Source organism: Camelus bactrianus, chromosome 9 (assembly GCF_048773025.1).
Source record: "Camelus bactrianus isolate YW-2024 breed Bactrian camel chromosome 9, ASM4877302v1, whole genome shotgun sequence".
In the NCBI taxonomy this organism is placed as follows: Eukaryota; Metazoa; Chordata; class Mammalia; order Artiodactyla; family Camelidae; genus Camelus; species Camelus bactrianus.
The window spans coordinates 43806277-43833915 of record NC_133547.1 but is presented as its reverse complement, the minus strand read 5'-3'; the positions used below and the strand labels follow the sequence as shown (position 1 = coordinate 43833915).

At 52.3% G+C, this 27639-nt stretch overlaps 1 protein-coding gene across 8 annotated transcripts in view; it reads left to right on the top strand.

The window, feature by feature from the left end:
* SYT6 (synaptotagmin 6) overlaps positions 1 to 27639 on the top strand; it is a 57508-nt gene that overhangs the window by 12265 nt on the left and 17604 nt on the right. For all 8 annotated transcript variants that reach the window (XR_012509188.1, XR_012509187.1, XR_012509189.1 and 5 more), the window contains one exon: positions 820 to 1378. Coding sequence is in view for 5 of the 8 variants with exons in the window: in XM_045506166.2 (XP_045362122.2) it covers positions 820 to 1378 (559 nt within the window). In the remaining 3 variants the exon portion in view is untranslated. The remainder of the gene's footprint in view (positions 1 to 819; positions 1379 to 27639) is intronic.

Genomic DNA, 27639 nt, shown 5'->3' with positions numbered 1-27639 from the left:
TTGAAAGCCAGAAATGATGAAAGTGCTGGGTCACATTTACAGAGTTTATTGTTTGACCTCAGGCGTGTTGCTCACCGTTCCTAAGCCTCACTTTTCCCAACTGTGTAATAGGGCTAATGACCCTCATACGGTTGCTGTGAGGAGCCAGTGAAAGAATCCACGTGATAATCAGCACTAGCGATAGATCGCTCATACACCCAGCCCTGTTCTAAGCACTTTATGTGCATTCATCCCCAGGCAATCCTATGCACTTGCTACTTTTATTATTCTCATTTTATAGCACGGAGAGGTTTAATAACTTGTCCCAGGTCACACAGCTAGAAAGTGGCAGAGCTAAAATTCACCTATGAGGTCTGTCTGGCTCCAAAGCACAATCCACGTTAACTATGTGATGGTGATGGTAGTGGGGGTGATGAAGGGAAGCCACACTGAAGGTGAGAAAGGCTGGTCCTTCTCAATAAGGGAGCTCATGGTATAATGGGGGAACCGGAGTCATGTCTACTAGGAAAGAAACCTAGAAAGCAGATGGTAGAAAAGTAGGGAAAGTGATAATGATCACAATGGCTACCACTTACTAAAGCTTATTTTATACCAGGCCCCATTCCAACTACTTTACATATATTGTCATGCACACAAAGCGTGTGCACAAGGAAAGTGGGTCAACTAGCAGGAGGAAAAGGGGGCCCCACAAGGGGTAGGATGCACCAGGGCCGCAGGGCGTGTCTGCCTGCACCCCCCCCCAACCTCCATGTCTCTCTGCACCCTGACCCCCAACCTCTGGATGTCTGACCTCACTCACCCCCTCCCACCCTCCACCAGGCACACGTCCTTCAAGCGACACCTGCCGCGGCAGATGCACGTCTCCAGTGTGGACTATGGCAATGAGCTGCCCCCTGCGGCAGAGCAGCCCACCAGCATTGGCCGCATCAAGCCCGAGCTCTACAAGCAGAAGTCAGTGGATGGGGACGATGCCAAATCCGAGGCCGCCAAGAGCTGCGGGAAGATCAACTTCAGCCTGCGCTATGACTACGAGAACGAGACCCTGATCGTGCGCATCCTGAAGGCCTTCGACCTCCCTGCCAAGGACTTTTGTGGCAGCTCTGACCCTTACGTCAAGATCTACCTCCTGCCCGACCGCAAATGCAAACTGCAGACCCGGGTGCACCGCAAGACCCTGAACCCCATCTTCGATGAGAACTTCCACTTCCCTGTGCCCTACGAGGAGCTGGCCGACCGCAAGCTGCATCTCAGTGTTTTTGATTTTGACCGCTTCTCCCGCCATGACATGATTGGGGAGGTCATCCTGGACAACCTCTTTGAGGCCTCCGACCTGTCCCGGGAAACCTCCATCTGGAAGGACATCCAGTATGCCACAAGTGTGAGTACAGCCCTGCCCCCAGGCTTCTTGAAGATTTGTAGTTCTGGATTTGAGTGGGACATGTCCCCCACCCCCTTCACTCCGAGAGACAAATGGGACTTTGTCCTTCAGGATGTGAAGGGGATTCTGACTAAATGTGCAATCCACCCTGGGAAAGTGCTTGCACTGTGCCCCACATTGGGGTGGGGGCAGCCCAGTGGGAAGAGAAGGGAATTTGAGTCTGTTGCTTCCAATGGCATGTTCTGGGGTGAGTCTCTCTCCCTGCTGGGCCTCAGGTCTACCACCTACAAAATAATGTATCTCTTTAATTGTGGGTAAGGATTGGGCCAGGGCCATGGACTGGATCAGACAGCAGCATCTGCCAAGGGCACTGACGTGTACTAGAAGCCTGGAACAGGCAACCAAGAACAGGCTGTATTAATCAGGATGAACCAGGTTGTGCAGCAGCAACAAACAATCCTAGGATTTGGTAACCTAAAGCAGCCAAGGTTTAGTTCTTGTTCATGTTACACGTGCTTTGCAGCTTGCCTGGGGTTCTAGTCCACCTTGTTACCCAGGATCCAAGTGGACAGAGGCTGCATTTTGACCTGTGCTCCCACAGTTGCCACATCAGGAGGAAGAGGATATGGCCAATCATGCACTGTTTCTGAAAGCTTCCCTGTACAAGTGACACATGTCACTTCCACTCATATTTCATTAGCCAAAGCAAGACACATGGCAACTCCTAATATCAAGGGGGCAGGGCAAAGCAGTCCAACTACGTGTCCAGAACGGGGACCTGAGGTATTTAATGACCAGCACTAATGACTACCATGCAGCAGAGCCTCTGCTCTTAGGCACTGCCTACCCAGGTGGGGGAGGGGAGACCTGGCTAATCTGCACATGGGAGAGGGGGTGGTTGGCTGCTCACGGTCAACTGGAATTAACCAGGAGGGTTTCAAGGAGCTGGGGCTCAAGTTGGGTTTTAAGAGGGAAGATAGGTTTGGCACAGAGAATTAAGAGGGAATCTCCAGAGTCCTTTGGTCCAGTATAGGCAGTGTTCTCTGGTCCACTGGGTGTGTGTTGACGAAGCTGGGTCATAGCATCCCGCAGGTGTAGGTGGCATGCCTCTAAGCCCAGCCAGGCTGCTGAGAGCCCTACAGGGGCATTGCCATCAAGCACCAGTGGCCTTGTGTCTGGCGTCTTGAGCGCTAGCTGGTTGAGTGTCTCCTGGGATATTTCTTGCACTATTTCTCTGGGTGTGGGGGTGACCCCACTCAGTCTGCAGACCCTCCATTTGGATAGTTAATACTCAATATCTATGTGCTGAATTTGTAAGGAGGGGGGCTGGGGAAGTCAGCCCCACGCTGGTGGGAAAAGGGTAAGACTCTTGATTTGTTCAAAGAGAGAAAGCTTGCTGGGCTCCATTTCTTGCCCCAGGGAGGGTCACTGGGACACCCCATCCTCATAGCTGGTGCTGACTTCGACCAGTCCAGTCTGATGTCCCAGTGCCTCGCCCACCTTTCCTCTCCTGAAATGTCATCCCCAAGAACAGCATAAGCAGCGGAGCCGGCAGATAAGGCGGGCAGACGGGGCGGGCCGGAACAGCAGCTGTGCACCAGCCCCAAGCCCAGGAGCTCTGCTCTATAAATCACTCTGAAGTTTACATCTGGTGCAGCTCTTCCCCTGTGGTCTCGTAAGGCAGCAGCTTCATTATGGTGACTATATAGGTAGAGAAAAGCAGCCCCATCCTCCCCACACTGAGGCTGAGGCTGAGGGGCTCAGAGAGAGGGAGGGCTGGGGGCCAGGGGCTGGGGAAAGCAGGGCTCAATTCAGCCCTGAGAGAAGCCTCCCTTCTCCACCCCAGAGACCTTCCTTTCCCGGGATTTCAGCTCCGGGCATGATGGAAGCCCTAGTCCTGGAGTAGCAGTCCGTGCTCAAGCAGGCCCCTCATCTGAATGCTAACTTCCTGCCTCCTAGCACCTGTGGCCGTCCCTGCCCTCCTCGCACCCCCTCTTCCCCAGCCCAGCTTCAGAAAAAGGCAGACCATCTCAAAGGAGCTGAATAAGTCGTCACCATCCTCATCAGCCTCAGCCAGTTCCATCATAGCCCTCCTCCATCACCTCCTAAGCAGGACACTGGGCCAGACCCTGGGGAGCCAGGGGGCTGAGATAGAAGACAGTCTCTTTGGCCCACAGAACTTTAATTACAGAGGCAAGAAATGTTCATGCAATAGCTAGTGATGCACGGGGAGTCCAGGCCCAGGAGTTCCCAAAGCTGGAGAGCAGGTGACCTGCTCACACACCGTGTTTTGCGCGCAGTCTGTCTGTGCTTAATGTTCTGCCTGTGGAGGCCCCTAGGGCCCTCCCCTCTGCAGCCTGTCCAGCAGGCAGGCTCTCAGGATCAGGCTCTTTATCCTGGTTAAGGGGGGGGGGGGCGAAGAGTCAAGCAAAAGAAGGGAAAGAGAACTACGAAGGCTGGTGCTTTTACCTGTTTTTTGGTGTTGACTCAAACTGTAATTATTTGGAAGCCAGGGAGGCCCAAGCCCCAGTCCTGAGGAATGATTGAGCACTGAGTGTATATGAAATCCTGCAGCCAGTGCCGTGGGGGGCCAGATTCCGTTCCTAGAGCTGCATTTTGGCCCCGAGTTCCTCTGCCCCGAAGGCTGGTCTCTGAACACGCCTGGCATTCCTGCCTTTTGCCTTTGTTCCCAAGGCCAAGGTTCCCTCTGGCAGACAGGCCTCTCCCCCACCTCTCTGCTTGCTTGGCCCAAATCAATCCACCTTTCAAAGCTTCCCTGAAGCCTTTCTGCTCTCATGGCAATCACTCCTCCAGATTAATCTCTGGGTCCCTCAGTTATACGCCGAGCCTTATTCTGTCTTGCAAAGTCCTCCCAATGGCTCAGGAATGGCTTGTGTCCCACATTTGACTTTCTCTTGTATTTTCTCCTCAGGGCTGAGTATGTCATTTTATGTAATCGTAAGAACTCAGCACATTCTTGATGAATGACCAATGGTTTACTTAATTCAAATAAAACTATGTATTGGCGCACAAGGAAAGGATTAGTAAAGAGGCAATGAGATTTGGATGTAGCTAACCTGGGAAGGCTTCCTGGAGGAGAAAGTCAAGTAGCATTTTGAAAATGGATAGAGCTAGGCATGGTGGGGAGACTCCAGCTACACATTCCTTCAGAGGTATGGTTCGGGTAGCTGGTTTATGTCCAGAGTAGCAAAGAGATTAAACAGCCAGATCAGGTAGTCTGGACTGAAGTGGAGGGTCCGTGACCCACAGTGTGGGTAGAAGAAGAGGTTCCGTGAGAAGGATGTTCAGGAGGCTGCTCTGAGGTCACGATAGTCCATGAATGCTGTCCTCTTTCGCTCCTCATCCTTGTATGAGAGAATCAGATGCAGCCCTGGCAGGTGGAACCAGGCAGGTTCCTTGTTTTGGCCCGTGCCCCAGTGCTCGAGATGGTTTGAAGCAGCTAAGCCTGGAGTATTTGTGTTGTTTTCTCACAACCACTGAACGTGGAGCTTCATGGCTAGTGAAGGGGAGGTGCGCTTGGGAGTTGTGAGGCAGGGGCTAGCCCTTTGTTAACTGCAAATCTTCAGCCCTGAGGGATACTCACCTTGGTGCCCCCAGGTTGTTTGGGAGGGAAGCCGAGGCAGTAACAGAGCTAACATACCTCTCGCTGGAGGATGAGAAACAGGCAAACCAGACCTGCAGGACAGTCGGAGGCCTCTACCGTTCCACGGAATCCAGAAGCTCAGGTGTGGGAAGGAAATTGTGGGAGTTCATCAAATGTAGCCCAGCCCGGGCGGGGCTGCCCCACTCTTGCCTTGCTTGACTGAGGTCCCCTGGTGCTCTCCTGGGCATTCCCAGAGGCTGGCCATTTCCCCTCCTCCAAGAACTTCCATTGGCTGAAATCATCCTGCTCTTCCCTTCCCCCCTCTCCAGCCCCCAGTCTCATTATTTCTATATAAAGCTGTAGATTTATCATTATAATAGAGCTGCCGTCACCAGGGTTTGCCAACATCTCTGTAATCTTGTCGTTATTGCTACAGAGGCCTCAGACCCCAGTGCACACAATCGCTCCCGTCGCCATTCCCAATCCTGCATGGCGGAGGGAGGTGAAGGCTGTAATTGGGGCCATAAATATGTGTTGTGTTTGGTGGCGTTAATGGACTTGGCCATCTTCCTGCCTTACGGGGTCCCTGCCAGGTCAGAGTGAGTGTGTGTGTGTGCATGTGTATGTGTGTGTCTTCTTTTGGGGTGACGGCGTGCTCTGTATACTTCCAGGGGGCCTAGACTCAGAGTCTGCAGGGAGGAAGGGAGGCCTTACATGGTAGAACAGTCTCTTCTCTAGCCTGAGAATGAGCAGAGCTGCATACAAAGAGCTCAGGCTTTGGTGCCAAACAAAGCATTCTATCTTCTGCACTTTCTAACTTTGAGACCTTGGGGCCATTATCTAAACCGTACCTCAGTTTCTACATCAGTAAAATGGGCATGGTAATGAAACACAGATCATAGTGGTATTATATGTAGTAAATTAAACAAAATACACAAGATGCCTAGACAGCACCATCACAGAGCAGCCTCCTGAGCCCCATTCTAACAGCACCTTCCTTCTGACTCAGCCTGTAGCTCACAATTAGTACCCCTTCCAGGCCTGACCCCCTCCCCCACTTTGATCCAGACCACCTATTCCAACAAGTTGTTGGTTATTATTATTCCTATTTTATTTGTTTCTTTATTTTATCTCTTGTCCTAACTTGTGTTCTCTGTGTGACCCTGGAAAAGTGACTTGCCCTCTCTGGGCTGCGGTTTCCTCAGAAATCAGCTGCAAAGGTCTAAGATTCTGAGATTCTTGGCTTCTCCTATAGAGAAGTGCTTGGCTCTCTAGCTTTCAAAGCAGAGCTATCCAGTCCCTGGGACAGCCGTCTCCCTAGTAGAGGCCTCAACCCCAGGTTGATAGGCCCCTGGGCAGAATTTCCAGACCTACCCTCCGCCCTTCAATGTCAGTTAAAAATCAGTCCTCTCTTCAAGTCGCTGGGAAATGTCCTCTAGGGGGTTCCTTCCACATGGAAGACCCCCACCAACAAGCTGTCTCCCTCCTTTTCCCACAATGCACAGTTCCTCACCAGGGCTCAGACCCCCCCCCCACCTCTCAGGTCCCCTATTTACTGGCTATTAATATGCAGGTTATTACCTGAGCTCCTACCAGAAGCCAAGAGCACAACCAACTTTATCACAGTTCATCCTCACCATAAGCCTTATTATTGTCCCTTATATGTAAGTAAAGGAGGGAAGGTTCCAGGTTAAGGGAGACCCAGTGTCACCCAGGCAGAAAGTGGTAGAGAGCCAGGATTCAAATCCACGTCTTCAGCAGAGCCCATGTCCTTGCATGCCCTGAGGGGAGTGTGATTCCATTGCTCCTTGGATGGAAGACAGATCCTGAAATCGTGCAGCTTGTCAAGAGATCCAGAAGAGTGTTTGGTTTGTTTTCTCTGTCAGGCCTGGTCCATTCCTCTCGTTTCAGGGGCAGCTCTTGTGCTGACACTGGGATTCTGTTACCATGTCCCCAGTGTGCTTCCTGTGGGCACGCAGTTTGACATTCATTCCTCTTTCATTCCACAGACATGGATTGAGTGTCAGCTCTGCGATGTCAATTCAGTCTCTCAGCACGTGTTGGAAACAAGCTGAGCTGTGGAAAGGCTGGCAAAGAAAGAGCCCCCACCTCCAAGAGCCCGGGCTAATGGGAAGTGTAGGGCCTGCCCAGTGACCCCCAAGCCCCCCACCCCCTCACACACAGGGCACACATTTGGAAACAGACCTGTTTAGGATGCTCACCGCAACATCATGCAAACCACTCTACTTCAAGGCACATGCAGAAGTGTTGAGGAGAAATGCAGAAAAGAAATCAGAGTCAGAAAGGGAAAGTTTTCGGCCAGGCTTTGATGGCAGTGAAGGTAGAGAGTGCTAAAAGAGGACGGGTCAGAGGGAGAAGAGAGTGTTTCTCTATTTTCTTTGGATTGTGGGGAAGATCTAGAAAGAACTTCTCTCATATATGATGTGTTCCTTATCTTTGTGCAGTAACTCCTTGCGGTGTAATTCTTGTATACCAGGCACCAGGCTAGCACTGGGAATACAATAACTTCAACTTAGTCCTGTCCTCAAAGCCTCAGTCTAATGGGGGAGGCAGGGAAGCAGCTTTGTTGATCCGGGGGACACGCAAGTCCCGGCACACTGAGGAAGGGCTGGCCTCCTAGAATGAAACTGTCTTTCCTGCCAGAAAAGATTTAGTTGCATCCTTTTCTCACACCCCTATCCTTGAGTCCAGTGAGATCCAAGGGTAGCTTACAGAAGACCTTTTCAAGTAGAGCCAAAGAATCCAAAAAATTGATTCACGGTGACTTATTAAATCACCCTGGGATGAAGTCTCCCGGAGGCTCGTTGACCAGCAGCCTGACGCAACGCCTTCAGAGTGCCCCCCGTGGGTCTCAGGCTTCCAGGTCTATGCTGGTCAGGTGGTGGGTGGGAAGGAGCAAGAGGGCAGCGTAATGAACCTTCATCCACTCAACATGTCTTCAGTGATCCCTCAAAGAATTTATTTGGGTCCAAGAACACTGGGTGTTGAAGGAACAAACATAGTCTTTACTTTCAAGGAGCTTACAGTTGGCTGGAGATTTCAGAGCAAATAAAAATGTCATCAAAAGAACACAATGTTTTAAGTTGTATTAAAAGGGAAAAGGGGAAGAGAAGTGATTATTGAAACTGGGAGAATGAGGAAGTGGAATAGGGGATGCAGATGGCAGAAGGAGAATTTGAGAACAAGAACTGAGTTTGGGGGAACACCCACAGTCAAGAAGAAGGAGGAGTGGGGCCAGCAAAGGGTACAGAGCAGGGAGAGCCAAGAGACAAGAGAACTGAGGAAGGTAAAGGAGGGACAGTTCGGGAAATGTGCATCCAGCAGTGATCTGTTCGAGCATCTGCGGGGTACCAAGTGCAGCCCTAGGCACTGGGGATGCAGGAATAAATGAAGTCCCTGTTCTCATGGTGCTTACACTCTGGTAGGGGGAGAGAAATGGATAAGCGAGGTAAATAGGGTGTCTGAGAGTGGGAAGTGGCATGGAGAAAATAAAGCCGGGGAGTGTGGTGGGGGTTGTTGGGGTCGAGACGGTGGCTTGGAGAGATTACAGGGTAAAACAGGGCGGTCCGGGGACACATCCCTGAGACAGGGCCATCTGAGTAGGCCTGGAAGACAAGAGGGAGAGAGCCAGGCAGGTATCCAGAAGGAGAGAGGTCCAGGCAGAGAGAATGGAGAATGCAAAGACTCTGAGGTGGGACGATGCCTGGCTTGTTCAAGTAAGGGCCCAGTGTGGCTGAAGCAGACGTGTGGCTGGGGAGGAGAGAGAATAAGAGATGAAGCGGGAGAGTAAAGGGGCAGGAAAGGTTCATGGAGTTCCACAGTCAAAAGCTGAAAAACACTGCTGTAGCTGTCAGGTTGGGAACAGACTATACAACTAGGGAAAGACAGAGGAATCAGTTGGGAGGCTATTGGATGAGGATGGGGCTAGAGATGCAAGATGTGGCTTGACTCTGGATATATTTTGAAAGTAGAACTAGCAGTATTGGCTGACAGATTGAGTATAGGGCCTAGGGTCTAGAGAAACAGAAAAATCAGCCTGAGCATCTCAGGGTGGAACTGCCATTGACTGAGTTGGGGAATCCTGGAGGGACAACCCATGGGGAGGAAGATCAAGAACTCAGATCTGGAAATGTCATAGCTGAGATACCACTGGACATCCAAGTGGAGACGTTGGTCAGGAACTTGGGTAAAGAGTGTAGCATCCAAAAGAGAGGACTCAGCTAAAGAAATGCATTTAGGAGATGTCAGCATATAAATGGTGTTAAAAGCCATGAGACTAGTTGAGATCCCAAGTTTAGAGAAGGATCCAAGACTGAACCTTAGGACACTTTAATGTTTAGACATGGGAACTGCGAGGAAAAATCAGCAAAATAAGATTGACAACCAGCAGCCAGTGAAACAGGAAAACCAGGAAAGCTCAGTGTCCTGGGAAACAGAGGCTGTATCAGATGCTGTGATGGCTCCAGTAAGATTTTGCTCAGCATCGGCCTTAAGAGCCATTTCAGTGGAGGCTGATTGGAGAAGAGATCATTTGCGGAAGACTGGGACATGGGCTGTATCATTTCAGGAGAACTCTTGTTTATCATTTATGTATCATTTAGGGAAATGAGATTTTAAGGACTCCAAAGGCTGGTTTTGCTGGGTGCCAGCAGGCTAGATCCATGTGTGGGCCGTTCCTTGGGGAAAAGTTGGGGTGGGAATGGGGGGAGTGAGTGAGCAGCCCTGGTCCCTCAGAGCACAGCAGGCCAAGACAGCACATTACATCAGGAATCTGCAGCCAGACTAGGTGTCCCTAGAATTCTGCCTTAAATTCCTGAGTGTCTGGATTCTTGTGGCAGGACCAAGCCAGGAGAGGAGCAGCAAGAGCTTTCTGAAAGAGGCCCGAAAGGGCAGATCAGGGTTACCTGGAGGCCCCAGGAGGTGTGAAGGGAGTAAGGCTGCCCAAACCCATGAAGATTGTTCCCCAAGTCCTTCGGCTAGAGCTGCTCTGAATAACGTATGAAGGTATGAAGACGGCCGGCCCTGTTGGCTCTCTGAGTGGACTGGCTGCAGTGAGCCCTGGCTGTGCCCTCCCGGCCGCCCGGCCCCACTGTCTGAGTCAGAAGCCCCTGGGTCGCTGTGGGGCTACAGGCTTCCCTGTTTACTTGCTGCTCAGCTGGAGCTGGTGTCTCTGCTAATGTTCACTTACCCCCACAGCCCTCAGGCCTGGCCTCATTATCCTCATTCTCTGGAACACTGAGCTCTCCTCCTGCACCCCCACCCTCAGGCCGGTGGTGGTGGGGCTGTGTGTGCAGAAATGTCCAGTCCATAACCCGACCCAGTTTATTCCTTCAGCCCCTGACAATGCAGAGGGCAGCTCAGATCATTCCTTTGCTCTCCTCCCTGAAGAGGGGAGGAGGGGAAGGGCCTGGTTGGTTACCTCCCCACAAGGATGCTTTGGTCAGATAGGGCTGATGAAGCCAGGAGCAGCTTTTCCTGCTCCAGAGTAAGAACTACAGCCCTGCCCTCCGAGCTCATGTCCTATAATGACAGGGAGGGAGTTGGGAGGGGGTGCACCAGGGGTCGGTCCATGCTCAAAGCTCAGGTCCTTAGAGTGTGGCTCACCCTGCCAGGCCCCAGTTTCTGAAGCCAATGTAACCTTGAATTTTGTGGGACAACCCCAATGGCCAAGGCTCCTCTAGCAAAGGGTCACTGAAAATCCATCAAGAACCCACCTAGAAAGGGGAAGAGGTAGGGTGTGGGGTCCGAGCTCCACCCCACAGGCAGTATGTCTGATGGGAGAGAGGGGACACAACTCCAGAATGTCAGCGGGGTCCCTGCACCACAGGTGAGAAGTCCAGGTCCGTGAGTTGTCCCTTCAGCAGAGGTGATGGATGTACACCAACCTTCTACACCCCATCAGTTGGGCCAACTGGGACCAGTAGCTGTTCTTGGGTACACGGGGTTAAAGGTTTTCCAGGCGGTGCTGGAAAAGAAAGCTAATTCATCCAGACAGGGTTCTGACCCAGCTGTAAGCAGAGTTGCTCAATAACTGCTCCACTGGCCTTGGGTGCTGTTCTCTTTTAAGTCATTTCTAAACTCGGCCTTTCACAATAGGTCCTTCCCTGCAGCTTCAGAGGAAGTGGCCTTAAGAGGCTGCCAGAGGCTCAGAACACTGGAGACAGTTCCCTTCTCACTGTTGATAAATTCCTAGCATCCAGACAGCCCCACTGCCCACTCTGGCCAGCTTCCCGCAGAAGCCAGCTCCCACTGGCCTCCAGAGCACAGCCTGGTTCTGCCTCCCTCCTCTGCTCGAGCTGGCTGGGCCAGCCGACCCTGCCCTGCCCCAGCCCCACGTGCCCACATTAGTATGTGGCACATCTCAGTGGCATAAATATCTAATCTTTCCCTTACAAGAGAATGAATGGGAAATCATTAGGCAACAGGCTCATGCATCAAGAAAAATCTATTCCTCCAACGCTAGTGCATTTTACGTGCTTCCCCCACCTTGCTGTGCAGAGCACCCGCGCTTGTCCTGTTGCTTCTACCACCTGATAACCCACAGTGACAGACATTCTCTCCTGGAGAGAAATTATTTGGTCAAAAGGGAAGCCACAGCCAAACATCCCCTCTGGACACCGTCAAGGACACCCGAACTCCAGGATTTATTTGGGAGGAAGGGGTTGCAGTGGGTCCCCTGGACTAGCAGCAGTCCAGAGAGACTGGGGTCACCGGGTATAACTATGACCAGAATGGCAACCAACTCGGAAGTACTGGGGCAGTCCCTGAGGGATTTCTAATTGCTGCAGACCATGGTGTTCTGACTCCATGTACTCATGGACTTGGGAAAAGTCAAACCTGAAAGAGCCTCAGAGATGATCTGGCCCAATGTCCTCCGGCCACAGATGAGCAAATTAAGACCAGAGAAGTCACACAACTTGTCTGGGGTGGCTCGCTGAGTCCATGCAAATCTGGACCCCAGCCCCGATCTCATGAGACCCAGTCCTGTGCCTCCTTATCTCCAGCTTTTTATAGGGAATTCTCGCCCTGGTTTTTTTTAATCACTCCCTCCCCTCTTCCCTTCCGAGGCCTCTGCCCACTCACTATCTCCATTCTGTGCCTGTGAGCCTCTCTGTCCTGTAGGGAAGAGGGCCAAGACTTGGAGTCTAAGGCACAGCGTGTCAAAGGTACAGAGCAAAGACGACATTTTCTCTGCCATAGTCTCTTCCATGCAAGAGACTTCCAGTCTCTACTGGGAGTGGAAATAGGCAAACCAACAAGCAACACAGCAAGAAAACCGAGAAGGAAAGAGAAGCCACATATCAAAATGCCTGGGACCCTAAGGCAACTAACCCCTGACTTTCAAGCCTCCCGTCGTACATACTTATTTATGCCTTGGAGGGGGAAGGAGACAAAGCTAGCTGTAGAGTCTGGGTCAACCTTGTCCAAGGGTTAGCATATTTTTATGGTGTTTCAATGTCAGCAACAATGTAGAAAGATGGGGCCTCCCTCCACCCCGCTCCCCTGCCAGCCCTGTGCCCATCTGGTCCTCATTCATCCTCATCAGTTGTCCCCTGGAGCCATCTTCTCCTCTCAGGTCTGAATTGACACCTACTCATTCTCCATGAATATTTAATGCCTTCCTTTCTAGACAAATTCTCTGAGACCTTGCAGGTCTCTTTAGGGCTGTGGCAAAACTTGGGATGAAGTTTTCCATGGAAGCCACTGGCCTTGAGATGTGGAATTAGAATAGGGAGACAGCCCCTGGGATGGGAGAGGCCAGGGCAAGATGTTTACTGCTCACTTCTCTCTGGGCAGTGGAGGCCGGCATTGCCCTGGGTCGTCGTGGCCTGAGAAGCATCAGTGATTGCTTCAGAAGACTTCCATGTTTTCCTGCTGATAGTCTGGACTTGGCACAGCTTGGAGTTCAGGGAGGGCACCAATGTTGATGAAACTGGTTTCTCCAGGAGCTGGTTTATACTGTGATCAGAAATCGTGTGTCTGAGTGCATGAGGGGTGGGAGGGAATGGAGGTGAGATGGGAGCGGATGAGAGAACAGGCCTCAGATCACCATCTGCACACAGAGCTGCGACTGCAGGGGTGAGCAGGCCAGCAGCTGGGGCCTCTCTGCCTCCATGTCGCCAAGCTTGACAAGCTTACATTTAATCCTCTCCGCCACCCTGCAGGGTGGGTACTGTGATTATCTGGCTTCCAGACAGGGAACTCAGGCAACCTGCTCAAGGTCACAAAGCCAGCAGAAAGCAGAGCCCGGAGTCAAGCCGGGTGAGTTGGCTGCACTGTATGGGCTCCTAACTCTCTGCTGTCTCAGGAGCTGGCTCCCAGGGGCTCTCCCCAACAGCTTGCCTCTTCTGAGCCGGGGACAGCAAATGTTCTCTTGTCCCCTCCAGCTCTAATTCTCTGCCTCTTCTGAAGTGTCCTCCTCTTGGCCTCTGGTGGCTCTTCTTTCATTGATCCCAGTCACGAGACACAAGCCCCAGCTCCATCCCACTCCAAGCCACACAAAATGAGTGTCAGCACTCCAACTGGAGGTTTGTTCTCATGGGAGTTGGGTGTTTATACCCTGCTGCCCAGTGCGCAGCTTCACGTGGCAGGGAAGGCAGCTGGGGGCATTGGTCCCAGAGGTTCTCCCCACCATGCCTCCCACTGAATGCCAGCTCCCATCATCCTGTTGGCTCCTGTCCACCTGCCCCAGGTTCCATGTCTCAAACACAGACACACTACACCCCTCTTTAAACTGCCCTGGGAAATTTAGTTCTCACCAGCCCTGAAGCCTAGGCTCAGTTCCAGCCCCATTTTCAAACATACAAAACCCAAGAAGGTACTTAGTTGAATGGCAGACCATCTTATCCAACAGCAGTGGGACCCCGAGACTGGTCTATTGCCTTTGCTGGGCACCACCCTCCATAGAAGGCAGTTGTGGTTTTAAATAACATTTGTTTTCCGTTGATACCTAAAACCCACTCTGGCCATTGGCATTCTCTGAGTCATAAAGGGACATGTAGGGTTGTCCCTGTATATGCAGGAGAAACCCCTCCTTAGAGGGACAGGTGAAGTTGCTACCTGAGCCAGGAAAGCGGAATCACTTTCCATCCCAGCCCTCCCAGTTCTGCCAGTGGGCTGAGAAGGAAACTGCCTGGTCCACCAAAATGAGGCCTAAAGGGAGGCTCCAGCCAGCAGAAGGATTGGATGAGGTTTTGGCCAGGAAGGAGACCACAGATGAGTGTCCAGAAAAGATGAGGAGCCACTCCCCAGAAATGGGTGGAGAGCTGCCAGGGAGGGGCCTCTGAAGTCGTCCCAGCCCAGCAGGCCTGGAGCCCAGGACCTGAAGACTCCGAAGGCACTCCACTGGGGTTTCCTTCGCTCACCCTTAGTTTTTGGAGCAGTTCTTTTTCACGTTGCCAGACAATTTCAGGGATGCTGTAGGAACCAGAAGACCAGGCTTGGGTCTACACTTGGGTTGGAGCTTTAAAGAGAATGTAGAATATGATGGGGCAGCTTGAACCCAAGAGAAAACCCAGAAGAGAAGATGGGGCAGCTCGGGGTGAGGGACAAGAGAGGTGCTGCTTCAGCCCCTCCCCCACAGGCTAGCCCTCCCCAGAGCCCTCCAGAGCCCTTGCGGGGAGGGATGGGGAGAGACTGTTCCCCATCCCAGCCTAGAACAGCACTGGCCTGGGGCTCCTTCCCCACGGGGCTGAGTGCGTCCACTTCCTCTGAGAGCCTCTGGTTGATCCACATCTCTGTAGTGACACATTAGACCATGTGCTCGGAACAGCCCAGCTTCCAGAGGGAGAAAAACAGCTCTAGCAGTGTACCATGAAAACATGATAAGCATTTCCCTTCTTGAGAAGTTGGGGGCAGGCTGGCTTTGTGACTTGGGGCGCCCGCTTGAAAATGCCTCCCCTACATTGTCAGAAATCATCCCCAGCTGAGTCACTCCCCAAGGGCCCTGCTAGCATGACACTCTGAGGGGCCCTCCCCACCATCTCCCAAAACCAGCACATCAGACTAGCTGAGAGTTAGCTGGAAAGTGAAGAAGCAGGAAGAAAGCAAACAGAACAGACAAGTTCTGAGTGCCCAGAGGGCAGTGGGGAACGGGCAGTGTCATTAGGGAAAATTCTGGAGCTGGCAAGCTATCCTGGGAGGCAGACCCTGCATAGGTATTTTGAAGGTGGGAGTTAGGACTCTGAAGTGGCTTTTAAGGGGAAAAACATGGGACCAAACTTTCTTCTTGCTTCTGGGCCATTTTTGGTAGATTTGGGAAGAAAAGGGGGCCAGAGGAAAAGGCAGGCAATGAGTGCGTTTGTAATTCCAATTCTTGCTGACAGGACCATTTTTTTTTTCTTTTTGTATTAGTAAATCCTATCCAAGCCTGGGCAGACACCCAGCTCTCTTCAGGGAGTGAGTGTTCCCTAAGGAAAAATATTCCCCCAACACAACTGGGGCCATGTTTACCAGAGAAGCTCTGGCTGAGCAACTGTTTTCTATTGCGTGAGAGAGGAAGGGAGAATCTCAGCAGGGTCCCCTGGTCATCTTGGGCCTGGCCAGCTGGAGCCAGCCTGGGCCTCCCTGGGCCAGACCTCAGCAGCCCTACACATGCACGTGTGGGCGTGCACACACACACACACACACACACACACACACACTGCATCCCTCAGGCACTGGGGACCTGGCGAGGAGCTTGTTCCCACTCAATCTTGCTTGATTGGCTTTGTCACTTCCCCTCCCAGAGGACTCCAGTCCCCCAGAGAGGGACACCTCTTGCTTGCCCTAAGAAACTGCATTTGGAAGAGAAAAATCTTACATCCCTACATTGGTGACTGTCATGCGCCCTCACTCTTCCAGTTCAATCTGTCCCTGACATGTTGCCAAGGGAGGGTGAGAATTATCTCTTCACTCGTGGGGAAGCTGAGGCACTGATGAGGGAGTAGGACTGTTCAAGGTCACATAGGCAGTTCTGGGCTGTCAGTCAGGGTCCATGAGGCCTCTGCAAGGCATTTAGCAGACACCTGGCAGCCCACAAGAACCTGCAAGTAAGCTGGACTTGGGTTCAGAAGACCAGAGTTTGAATCCTGCCTCTGCTGTGTGACCCTAGACAAATCACATCACCTCTCTGTTTCCTCATTAGTAAAATACAGAAAATAAAATGTATTTCACAAGGTTGAGGTGAAATATCAATGAGAAAGTGCCTCCAGAGGTTCTTATTACAGTTTTTTGCTCCTGATTCTAGCAACAGTAATACCTGGCACGTTTACAGAGCATGCTCCAAGTACATTATCTCATTTAACCCTCGTGACACCATAAGAAATCAGCATTTCAATTTTATACATGAGGCAAACTGAGGAAATTCCCTGGAGTCAGTTTGAAAGCAATAGAACGGAGAACCAAAACTCAGATCATTTTTCTTTAAAAGCTGTACAACTCTATTATATTTTACCCTTCCTTGCCTTAAGGAAAAGCATTATATTCTTGTTTTAGATATTTTGGAAAATACAGAAAACCACAAAAAAAAAAAAAAAGAGAGAAAGAGAAAGAAATACAATTCACTATAAGCCCATTATCCTGAGATAACCCCCAGTAACATTTTGATGAAATCCAGAATCTTCCTATTACTTAGAAGAATCACACAATGCAGTGAGGGGCAGGAGTGCTCTGGAGACTGAGATGGTTGATGGATTGGCTAGGTTAGGCCTGCAAGTTTCTGGGATTAAGTGATTCTGGAAGAATGCTGAAAGGAAGGGAAGGGTGTGATGTGGAGAACAGGAGGGAGGAGACTGCTGGGCGAGCAGGGCCGAGGCTCAGAGGTGGGGTAGTGAGGACAAGCTCAGGAATCTGGTGCACCCCAGGCTTGCCTTCTCACTGGGGACCACAGTCACGGCTCATCCATTATCAGTGGATCCCTGAGTTCCCTGAGTCAGGAGGAGTGGCCTCTTCTTCCTAGCCGATGAGGCTGACATCCTGGAAGACCCTTTGGGGAGCCCTATAACCTCACAGTGACCAGCAGACCTATCCCTGGGGGACTGGGGTGACTCTGGGGATATCACCTGTCCCTCTTTAGCCAGTTGGCTTCCCAGTGGGCAGAGCAGCAGGGACAGCTTCAACTAACGCCCTGCCTCAGGTGTGGGAAGTGTGGTCTGGCATGGCTCTAACCCTACCAGGGCAGCACTGGGCCACTCTGAGAAACCCATCAGCAGCTCTGAGTGTCTCCCCAACGTGCAGGACTACGTCCCAGCCAGTCAGGCCCTCCTCACCGATCCCTGGGTCCAGACTGCTCATGGTGCGAGTGCCCCAGGGGCAGGGACCTCGTCTTGTCATTGTAAGAATATTACTAACAAGCCCACATTGCCCTCATATAGCACTACTGAACCTACAGAACCCTTTTGCACACACTGTCTCATTCAATCCTCAGCAAGTCTTTGTAGGGACATTATCCCAATTCTGCAGAGAAAATTAAGCCAAGACAGAGTGAATTGCCTGAAGGTTGCACAGCAAGTACTAAAAACTTTCATTTATTTTTGTCTGTCACTTTGGGTAGGCCCAAAAAGGATTTAGTTAGCTCACAAAACCTATAACATGATTAAAAATAAATGTACAACATCAGACAAATGTGGCAAAAGGAGGAATGAAAGAAAGTCAAATGGAGTCCAGAGAGGCTGTTACCCAGCACGTAGGCCCTGCCACCCAAATGCTGCCTGGAGCAGATTCACACTTGCCTCAAAACATTCCAGCAGCTCTGTGAGAAGGGAAGCCTCGTCACAGAATTCTGTGTCCATGAAATAAACACAAACCAAATGCTTGGGAAAAACAAAGCTAGTCCTGCTCCTAGGACGGGGGGGATCATGCACAACATCACGGGGGCAGCTCAGAGCATGGTCTTTGAATTCCAAAACCTCATGAACACCTCTCAGCTTCCGTTTCTTTGTCTGCAAAGTGAGGGTAACCCTAAGACCTCGTTCATAAGTTTGTTGTGACACATAAATGAGGTTCTTTTTAAAAAGATTTCTAAAAACGAGTAACTGAGATAACAGACATAAAGCCCTGTCACACACTACTTAACCAGGACTCCAGAAGCAGTAGAGGAAACCAAAACGTTGGGTAATGAGGGTAGCGGATATGATTCCCAATGACAGGCTTTCAGAAAACCAAGCTGGTTTGGCACGGTGGTTGAGAGGGTGGGCCCTGGGGTCTGGCTGCGTGGGTTTGAGCCACATCTCCCTCCTCTTTAGCAAAGTGGACTGGTTAACATCTTTGTGAATATCTCTGCGCTTGCTTCTTCATCTGTAAAGTGTGGGCGAGAATACTCCCTACTCTGTAAACACAGAGCTCTTAGCCAAGTGCCCGGCACACAGCAAGCGCTCAGTGAAGGCGAGCCACGAGCTGTATCTTGCAGGCTCCTCCTGGTCCTCGTCCTCACTGAGGGAGACGCAGGAGTCTCTGGAATCCAGGGCTCTCGACTTTCCACCGCCACCATCGGTCTTACTGATGTGCTTGTCCCCTGTAGCCCTTAACCCTGGGCTCCATCTAGTAGGTACTCAATTTTTCCAGGTGGAATGAAACTGGAAAGTGAGAGAAAGGGATTCCAAAGTGACCTAGGAGTTGGAAAAACTCCATCTAACATCAACTGGGCCTCACAGCCTTTCCAAGCCTCCATTTTCTGATCTATAAAACGAGAAGGGATCTTTGTCATATCCAAGGACCCTTGAGCTCTTATGTCGATTATCACCGAGAGGTCGTAACTTTCAAACTACTAATTGCAGAAATGGCAGAAGGTACTTGGCTAGGAATTCTATAAAGAGACCCAGTTCCCATCTTAGTCTCTAAGAAGAGGGTGGACTAGAACACAGTTGCGGGTGCTTTGCAGAGCCATGGGGGGTGTGGATGGATGGTAATGAATGCTGGTTTTTAGGAGCCATCCCAAGTCCTGGAATGTGTGATTTCCCATTGCCTGGCCTAGTGGGAATGGGCCTGGGTTGGCCTGGGAACAGCCTACCTCCCTGAGGAAGAGTGGCCTCAGCTGACACAGACAGGAGATGCTGAGGTCTGGTGTGAGAGGGGAGGCAGATGGGGGTGGGGGAGGGAGGAAGAGGGGAGAGAGGAAATGCTGGCCACAGTGTGGGAGGCCAGGAAAAGCTGGGCTGTGACTTGGCACCTGAGAGGTAGGGAGGTCCAGGGAGTAGCAGCAGCCACACCAGGAATAGTAGGAACCCTGGGAATGTCCAGCCTGGGGGGCTGAGGCTGGGCTGGGCCAGGGGTGTGGCCTTGCCTTGGTGCCAGGCTGGCCTTTCCCTGAGCCTGGGGGCTGTCCAGGCTCATCCAGTGCCCAGAGGCAGTTCCTCTTGGAGAGAGAGGGAAAGACTTGAAAGAACTCCTGCCAGGAGCTCAGGCAGCACAGCCGTGGCCCTGGCACAGGGGCAGGCAGAAGCTTCGGCTCCACCGCCCTCTCCTCTCCACCCCTGGGGCTGCCTCCCAGCCCGAGCCTCCCTCTTTGTGTCTGCCACTCTGCACTTGGTGCCTGGGAGAGGGAATAACCATTAGTGTCACCTGCTCACCAGCGGGAGACATTAGCTGGCTCTGGCAGAACACGCAGCCTACAATTTTTGGAGGAGTTACAATAATGGAGCTAATTTGGTGTTTCATCATCACGCTCCTGGGTGAGCAGAGGGGGAAGGGAGGCCCAGGGCCTGGTTCAGAACCACCTTCCAGCACAGAGCTTTGTACTTCCACGGGCATCTTTAGGGGTCCTGGAGCCATGCTCCCCACTCCCGGGCCCTCCTCTCCCACCAGTAGCTCTTCCTTCCAGAGATGGATGGTCAGAATGCAGCATGGAGACGGCTGAGGCCAGGCTTGGCCAGCTGCCAATGCAGCTCCACAGCAGGACAACGCAGGAAGGGGCCTGAGAGTTTTAGGACATGGATAAAGAGCCTGCTCTGCCCTCAACACCAGGCAATGGGGCTTAAGCACACACACTCGTTCACCTTCGGTTAACCCCATTTTACAGATGAGAAAGTGAGGCCATGGGAACAACACCTTCATTTGACAGTGGAGGAAACCGCAGCTCAAGGAGGCCCCGGGATGCACCCGAGACCACACCACCAGTTGGCAGTAGAGCTAGGATTTGAACCTAGGCCTCCTGGCTCTGAGTTCAGTGTCACCTCTAAGTTTATCCTTTTGCTGGGAACACCTGAGCTGGAGCTTGGAGCCCGAGAAGACCCACAGGTGCCTTCCTGAAACCCACTTGTTGAAGACACTGCTGGGTGAGGAGGCCCAGGGCTGGGAGGAAAGAAAGAGGCAGCCTGCAAGCCAGCATGCTTCCCATGGGCCTTGAAGCCAGGAGCTGTGGCCTCTGAAACCCAGCCTGGAAGAGGTCCTCGCTCCCACCCTCTGTTCAGGAACACTCCTGCCCCTCCTTCTCCTCTTGCTGACTGCAACATCTGCAGGGCACACTGGCCCCTCTGCCCACCAGGTGGCCTTTGGATGGGACAGCCAGTGGGTGCAGGGCCACTGCCTGCCCCAATATGGCAGAAGAATAAGAGGTTTACAAACAGATTATATGTTTGCTGCACATGAATCTTGATTTTTTCCACTAGCACCTGGCAAAGTCTTCCTTGTGGTTTCCTCATAAACCTCCAAATCAGGGGCTCAGCAGCTGTCCAGCCACCTCGAGGATAGCTGATGCTGTCAGAGAGGGTCAGGCAAGTTCAACAATGCTCACGGTTACGCAGCTTGAAAGCAGTAGAGCAGGGATTGGACATGTGACCTCTGGACAAATGACTGGGGTTGTCTTGCTCTGATCCACAAGGACCCCACACCAAAGGAGTGAATCCTGAGATACCTCGACACCTGCAACTCTCCCCAGAGGCCCATGGGGACTGCAAACCATCGCCCCAGCTCAAGAACTAAGGAAGCAAGAAAACCAAAGTGAGGGAAATAACTCCAACTCTGCAGGAGACAGCGGGAGACACTTTACCTGCCCAAAACTTCTTCATGAAGGGTTTCCTCCTCCCAGTCCTGGTGTCTGCACCCCAGAGAAGCCCAGGTAGGAAGGTCTGTGCAGAGAGAGCCCATCTCCTTCCCCTGCTGGACTCCTCCTCCAACCTTCTTCCATGAGGCAGTGTCCCCTGGAGCAACTCAGCACTTGGTGAGGCGATGATGTCCAGGTGCCCTTCACAAGGAACGGCTGGCCCAGGCCAGGATGCCGGCACCGGGGGTTGCAGTGAGCAGGAGGTGGGTCCCCTCGCAGTCTGTAACATGGGCTGACATCATGCACTTGTCCCTTTTCAAGAGGAATCAGACTGGGGCAGGCAGAGGGAAGCAAAGACTCTAAGCCTCAGAGATGTCCTCTTTAGTGCTTCTCGCTTCCAGAACATGGAGAAATTTTGCTTTCAAAACCCACACAGGTCCTTCGCCCGCATGAGCCTCCATAAACAGGGGCAGAAGGTGGGTGGAGTGGAGAGGAGGCTGGGTGACACGATGGAGAAGAGCGAGACTTTCAGAGTCAGCAGACGGGAGTCCAAGTCCAGAAGTGGTTGATCACTGTGGGACCCTAGGCGATCACTTAACCTCTGTGAACCTCAACATGGCAATAATTGTGGGTTTCTCGGAGGAATGCTGTATGAACGAAATGAATTAAGTAGAGTATGTTAAATACCCAGCCTGGCCTGTACAAACAAGTAGTCCCCTTCACTCTTGACTTTGGCTTTGATCACAAAAAAATAATCAGAAGAAACTTCAAAACCCTAACCAGAGTGTGGTTGCTCAACTGATTCTTCTAACTCCATAAGGCTGTGGTTCTCAGTTCCTAAGACTTCCCTGGAGGGCTTGTTAAAACGCAGTGTTGGGCCCCACGCCCGGTAAGGGTGGGCCCATTAATTTGTATTTCTAACAAGTTCCAGGTGACGCTGACTCTACTGGTCAGAGAATCACACTTGGAGGACCACCGCAATAAGGCATATTTACAGAATGGTGGCGGGTATCTTTAAAACACTGTCTAGTTTTCTTAAACCCTCTAAATGTGGGTGAGGCACCTTCTGCTAAAACTTAGCTATGCAGCGTGCCTGAGGTGTGTAGAGCAAAGGTGAAGGGCGAGAGCGTGCCTGTGCTCCAGGTGCTCAGCTTGGCTTTGACCCACTGGAATCTTGTTTGCACCTAACAAAGGAGAGGGGGCTTTTCTACGAGCCTAACTTTTGCCTGGCAACACTGATATTGAGCGACTTTGGTCAGAGAGACTCTAAAAAAGTATGGTCCAGGACAACCTCGGAATCTCCTTGTTTGCCTTATGTTACAAACTGAGGATACATAAGAATCACCTGGGAAGCCTGTCAATCATTCACATCCAGGCCCCACTGTCAGAGATTCTGACTCTACAGACCTTGGGCCCAGCTCAAGAGTCAAGCCCCCACCTCCCCGTGTGATTCTAATGCAGGAGATGTCCAGCCCTCACACTGAGGAACACCTTATTAGATGCCACCATGAGCTGTTACCCACATCTTATTACCCACAGGGACCGTACTGGACAGACCCGAGGCTGAAGTTAAGCAAGGACCCACACCAATCCTTTTCACCGCCTTCTAACCAGGTGTACCCCACAAAACGACATTGCTCATTAATTCAACAAATAATGCTGGGCATGTGTTATGCATGTGTTATTTACCTGGCACTGTGCTCAATCCTGAAAATACAGCTGTGAGTAAAATACAGGGCAGGGACCAGGGTAAGGTAAGCAAGGCCCCATGGGGCAGAATTTAAGGAGGCATTCGCTCCCGGAGGCACACATGAACCTAAATGTGAGGGCCTCCACCACCTTTGCTTTTGTACCCTGGGCACCTGGTTGGCTCTGCCCAAGTCCTGAACCTGGTAAAACAGACTCAGTCCCTGTCCTTCAGGAGCACACAGTCCGGAGCAGGCGGTGTGGCTTTGGAAGAAGTGGCCTGAAGGATGGATGAACACCTGTCCTGTGAAGAGTTGGGCAAAGAATGATCAAGCAGAGGGAGCAGAATGTGTAAATTCCCCGGGGGCAGAAAGAACCTGGAACCTTGAGCTGAAAGAGCCTGAGGGACTAATGCGTAGCGAGGGGGCAAAGGGTTGAGCCCTGGTCATGCAGGGCCCTGTAGGTCTCGATAAGGGTTTTGGCTTTTCTTCTACCGCAAGGGGAAGCCACTGGAAGGTTTTAAACAGAGAAGTGACATGATCCATCTTACAGTTTTGGAAGAGCTTTCTGGCTGCTGTGTGGAAAGTGGGGACAGGAGGACAGAGGGAAGCAAGGTGGGGGGAGGCCGTTAGGAGGCTGTGGCCTGTGGGCAAGTGAGAGGTGACTTTGCCCTCTGTGCGGCACTGGAGACAGAGAGAGGTGGGTAGACTCAAGATTGAATCTGGAGGTAGAATTGACAGGGCTTGGTGATGAACTGAATGCAAAGGAGAGAGGAAGGCAGGCATTAGCAATGAGGTCTTGTTCCCGCCTGGAGAAACTGGATGGGGCCATTTCCTGAGTAAGGGAAAGCAAGACAAAAATGTCAACGGAAGCTCCAGGTTCATCTTGAGCATCTGAGAAGTTGCGATTTCTGGGAGACGCCAGACTGGGCTGTCATGTTGGACAAAGGAGTCCGGAGTCTAGAGGAGAGGTCTGTGAAGGGGCCATGAATTCGGGGGTCAGGAGCATGGAGATGGGCATTAGCATTATGCTTAGGGGAGGAGAGGAGTGTTAGAACCCACTGCATAGAGGCAGGGATGTGAGGAGGGTCCAGCAGAGACTGGGAAGGAGTAAGGGGAGAGGTGGGAGGAGAACTGAAAGAAGAGGATGCTTCAAGAGTAGGATGGGCAACTCTCTGAAAGGCCACAAAGAGGTTCTTCTCAGAGCAGCCTCACCACAGCAAGACCCAGAGGTCTGGCGCATCTGGAGCAGGGGCGCGGGTGAAGACCTAAACTTCGGGTCAGCAAAGACACAGAGCAGTGAAAGCCCCCAGGGTTCAAGCACGTGTCCTGGGCTGGGACCAAAGCCCTGCCTGTTGGGACCCCTAAGGCACCTGTTTGCAGAAGAGGCCCTCCAGAGAGCAGACTACCCTCCACTGAGCTGCCCGCTCTCTCCAGGGGAAACTGACAGCTGTTTGACAGGCGCACGGCAGGACCACTTGAGGCAAGAAATGAAGACAGATTCTCATCATTAACGCCATTAATGTGCCATTTACTCCTCTCATTAGTGAGGATGCCAGTGGATGGCCCAGAGTGGAGGTGAGGTCCTCGGGCCTGGCCTCTCACAGACAAGCACCCCTGGTGCAGACTTGCCAGCTTGACCAGGCGTTGCCTCCATCTCTTCTAGAACTTCTCCAAACTCTGCTCTCCTCAAACTCCTTCCACCCCCTCATAGCCCCTCTCCCTCTCCACCCACCTTTTAAAAAGTCATTACGAAGAAATCTGCACCTCCCAGTGTGATTCTGACTCACAGATATTTGCCCAAAAGTAATGGTGCGTGTGAAACACTAAGCCTGTTTTCAAGAGCAGGTTCATGAAGGAGAGGTTGTGAAAAAGTTTTCTAAATAAAACTGTCTGTTTCCCTGAAGATGCTCAGATAGAGAAACATCAGCCTCCCACTGACATGCTGTAGTCTCTCAAGGGGTCCTCTGGGACCAAACCCACCTCGAGGACCTCACCCACTTCCTCCTGCATCTCCACACTCCCTGAGAGCTGGAGGGCCCCCCTCTTCTCCACGGACCGGTCCCAGGCTCTCAGTGTCCACACCACGGGCTGCAGCTGGAGTCTTTGGAGTTCGTTAAAGAAGCTTCAATTCTGCTAGATCACTTATTCATAATGCTGCAAAGCCCTTGGGGCAGAACGCACTTGAGAGAAAAAGCAGGCATGGAAGTCAGAACAAACAGAACCTGCCCCAACTCCCAGCAGGGAGCCCACGTCAGACACAGCTGGCCCTCCCACCCCGGCCACCCCCGGCATCGTCCTCGTGCCCTGGAAGCCCAGGCCTGAGGAGGAGCGGGGAACAGCCCACATCAGCCAGGCCCGGCTGCTCACAGCAGGAGCCCCCTCTCAGCACCCCAGGAAGGAGCATCCACCCCCTTGACTCCCCTCTCCCAGCAGAGAGTTGAGCAGCCGTGGGGGCGCAGGGCGGGTGGGGTGTCAGTCTCCACTCTCCTCCACTGCAGGCCCCCCGCCCCAGCCACTGGGCCACCAGATCCTGATTTTTTAATCAGATGTGACTTGCCTTGCTTCAGGGCATTTGTAACACCTGTCCCTAGGCCATGAGACCCAGGGACGCGCCCCAAGCCAGACCAGAGGAGTGAGGGGAGGTTACCCAAGAGGAGGGAATGGACAGCTGGCCTGGAAAGATGAGTGTTGACCGGTAGTCAGAAGTAGGGAAAGGTTATTTCAGGTGGTGGAAAGAACAGGATGAAGGCATGAGATGTGAAAGAACCTGCAGGGTTTGGGGAAAGGGAGTCATAGAGAGGTAGGCCGGGGCAGTGGCTAAAACTGTGAGTTCTGGAGCCTGGCTGCCTGGGGTCACATCCTAGCTCTGCCACTTAGTAGCTGTGTGTTGGGCCAGTGGCTCAGCCTCTCTGTACTCCAGTGTCTCCACGTAGAAAATGGAGACAATAATTGCACCATTTCATAAGGCTTTGGTGAAGAGCTTGATACACATGAGCACGTAGGACTGGATGGCCCATATAGGGCGCCTGGACCAGAATGGTTGGTAAGAAGGGCAAGGGCCAAATCATGGAGAGACTTGAACACTCGATTCCGTGGCTAAGTGATATTCAAGCTGGCTCCTGGAAGCTCCAAGAGGCCCGCTGAGGGATGGAAGATGGCTCTGGGTGTCCCATCTCTGAGCCACTTTTCATCTCGTATATAGTTGGACTTCTAGTAATCCTTCATCTGAAGAAGAGTTCTCCAACTACAAGTTAAGTTTGGAATGCAGAGCCATTGAAGGATTTTGAGCAGACGAACAACCCCCTGTTCACATCTATTTCCCTGTTCAGGAGGATAGATCGGAGGGGTGGGTGGAGGGAGTCAGAAAGCTGGGAGGTCCAGGCAAGAGATGGTGCGGTTGAGCTAAGGGAGCTCTGAGGGGAGAAGCAGAGCGGGCCTGGGTCTGGGGACTCTTAGCAGGCAGAACAGTATGGCTGGGTAACTGACTGTTACTGTGTGTGGAGGCTCCCCGAGGGGAGGAAGCTGGGATCCTTCCGGTTTCCACTCCCACCCCAGCCCAGGCCATCCATTCTCTGCAAGCCTGCTGAGGTCCTGCTTTTCTCAGGGAATAAAATCCAAACATCTTTCAGGATCTCTGAGACCTGGTCCTGCCTCCCTTCCCCGCTGTATCCCAGCTCAGCAGCTGCCTCTCACCTCTCCATGCCAGGCCCATGCTGTGCCCTGCTGTCCCCTCTGCCAATGCCCTCCTCCCTCCTGGCAGGTCATCTCCTCCCTCTCTCAGGTCTGATGCTCCCCCACCTGCACTTCTCCCCTGTCCCTGCCCCGCCCCTACTCGCTCCCCTCTGTCACAAGCCCGGTTCACTCAGCACCCTCAGAGCCTCTCCTGCTTTATTTTTGTCTCCTCCCTCCCCCAGAATACAGGCTCCTGGAGTGCTGGGTCTTTGTCTCACCACTACTGTCTCTCCGTATTTGCGAATGTTAAGTAGGCGGATAATGAATGAGTGACACACCTGGAGATGGTCTCTGGTGTGGGCGTCTGGGTGGAAGGCGACACTGTGGACTGAGTGGGAAATAGGGGCTAAAGAGCAGGTGTAGAGACATCTCCTGTCACCTGCAGGGTCAAAGGCAAACTGCCAACCTCATCTGGGCTGCTCTCAGCACCCACCTCCGCGTGGCCCTCTAGGCACGTGGAACCTGCATGGCCTCCTCTCTGTGTCCTTATGTGCCTGCTGACCCCCTGCCTGGAATGCACTTGTTTCCTCTGCTGTAAACTCCTTTTACTCACCTTGCCAGATCCTATCGAATATTACCCCGTCTGCGAAGCCTCCCTTGAAATCCCCCCTCTACCTCCCACGTCTTGTCCACACCTCTCTGGCAGCACTGATCAAGCCAGAAACCACTGCTTTCCTATGGGCCTTTCTCTCTCCTGCCCTTGCCCCAGGGCTGAGCTCCTGAGAGTAGCAGTCGTTATGAGGGTAATTGCTGTAATAGGAATAGCAGCTGACGCTTCCTGAGCGTGTACTCGGTGCCAGGCACTGTGCTAAGCACTTTGCACAGATTACTTCACTTAATCTCTACTTAACAATCCTAAGAGGTAGGTACCCATTTCACAGATTAGAAAACCCAGACAATGAAAGGATTAAAGTAAGTCACACTCATAAACGGCAGAGCTAGAACCTGGACCCAGAGCTGCCTGGCCCCCAGTCTGTATGCTCAACCATTCCTTCATCAGCCAGTGTTTCCTGAGCAGTTACTGTGTGTCCGGCCCTGGGTTAGACACGAGGGGTATGATGATGAGTGAAGCCAGCCCCATCCCTGCACCCCAAGAGCCCATGATCTAATGAGAACTCATCACAGAATCCCCACAATCAACATGAAAGTTGGGGCTGTGGCGGGGGATCTGGAGAGGTCTGTGGTGCTGTGGGGGCGGGTGTCAGAGCAGTCAGCCCAGTCTCGGCGGCCGGCCCCCACATCTGACTCAACTCTACCC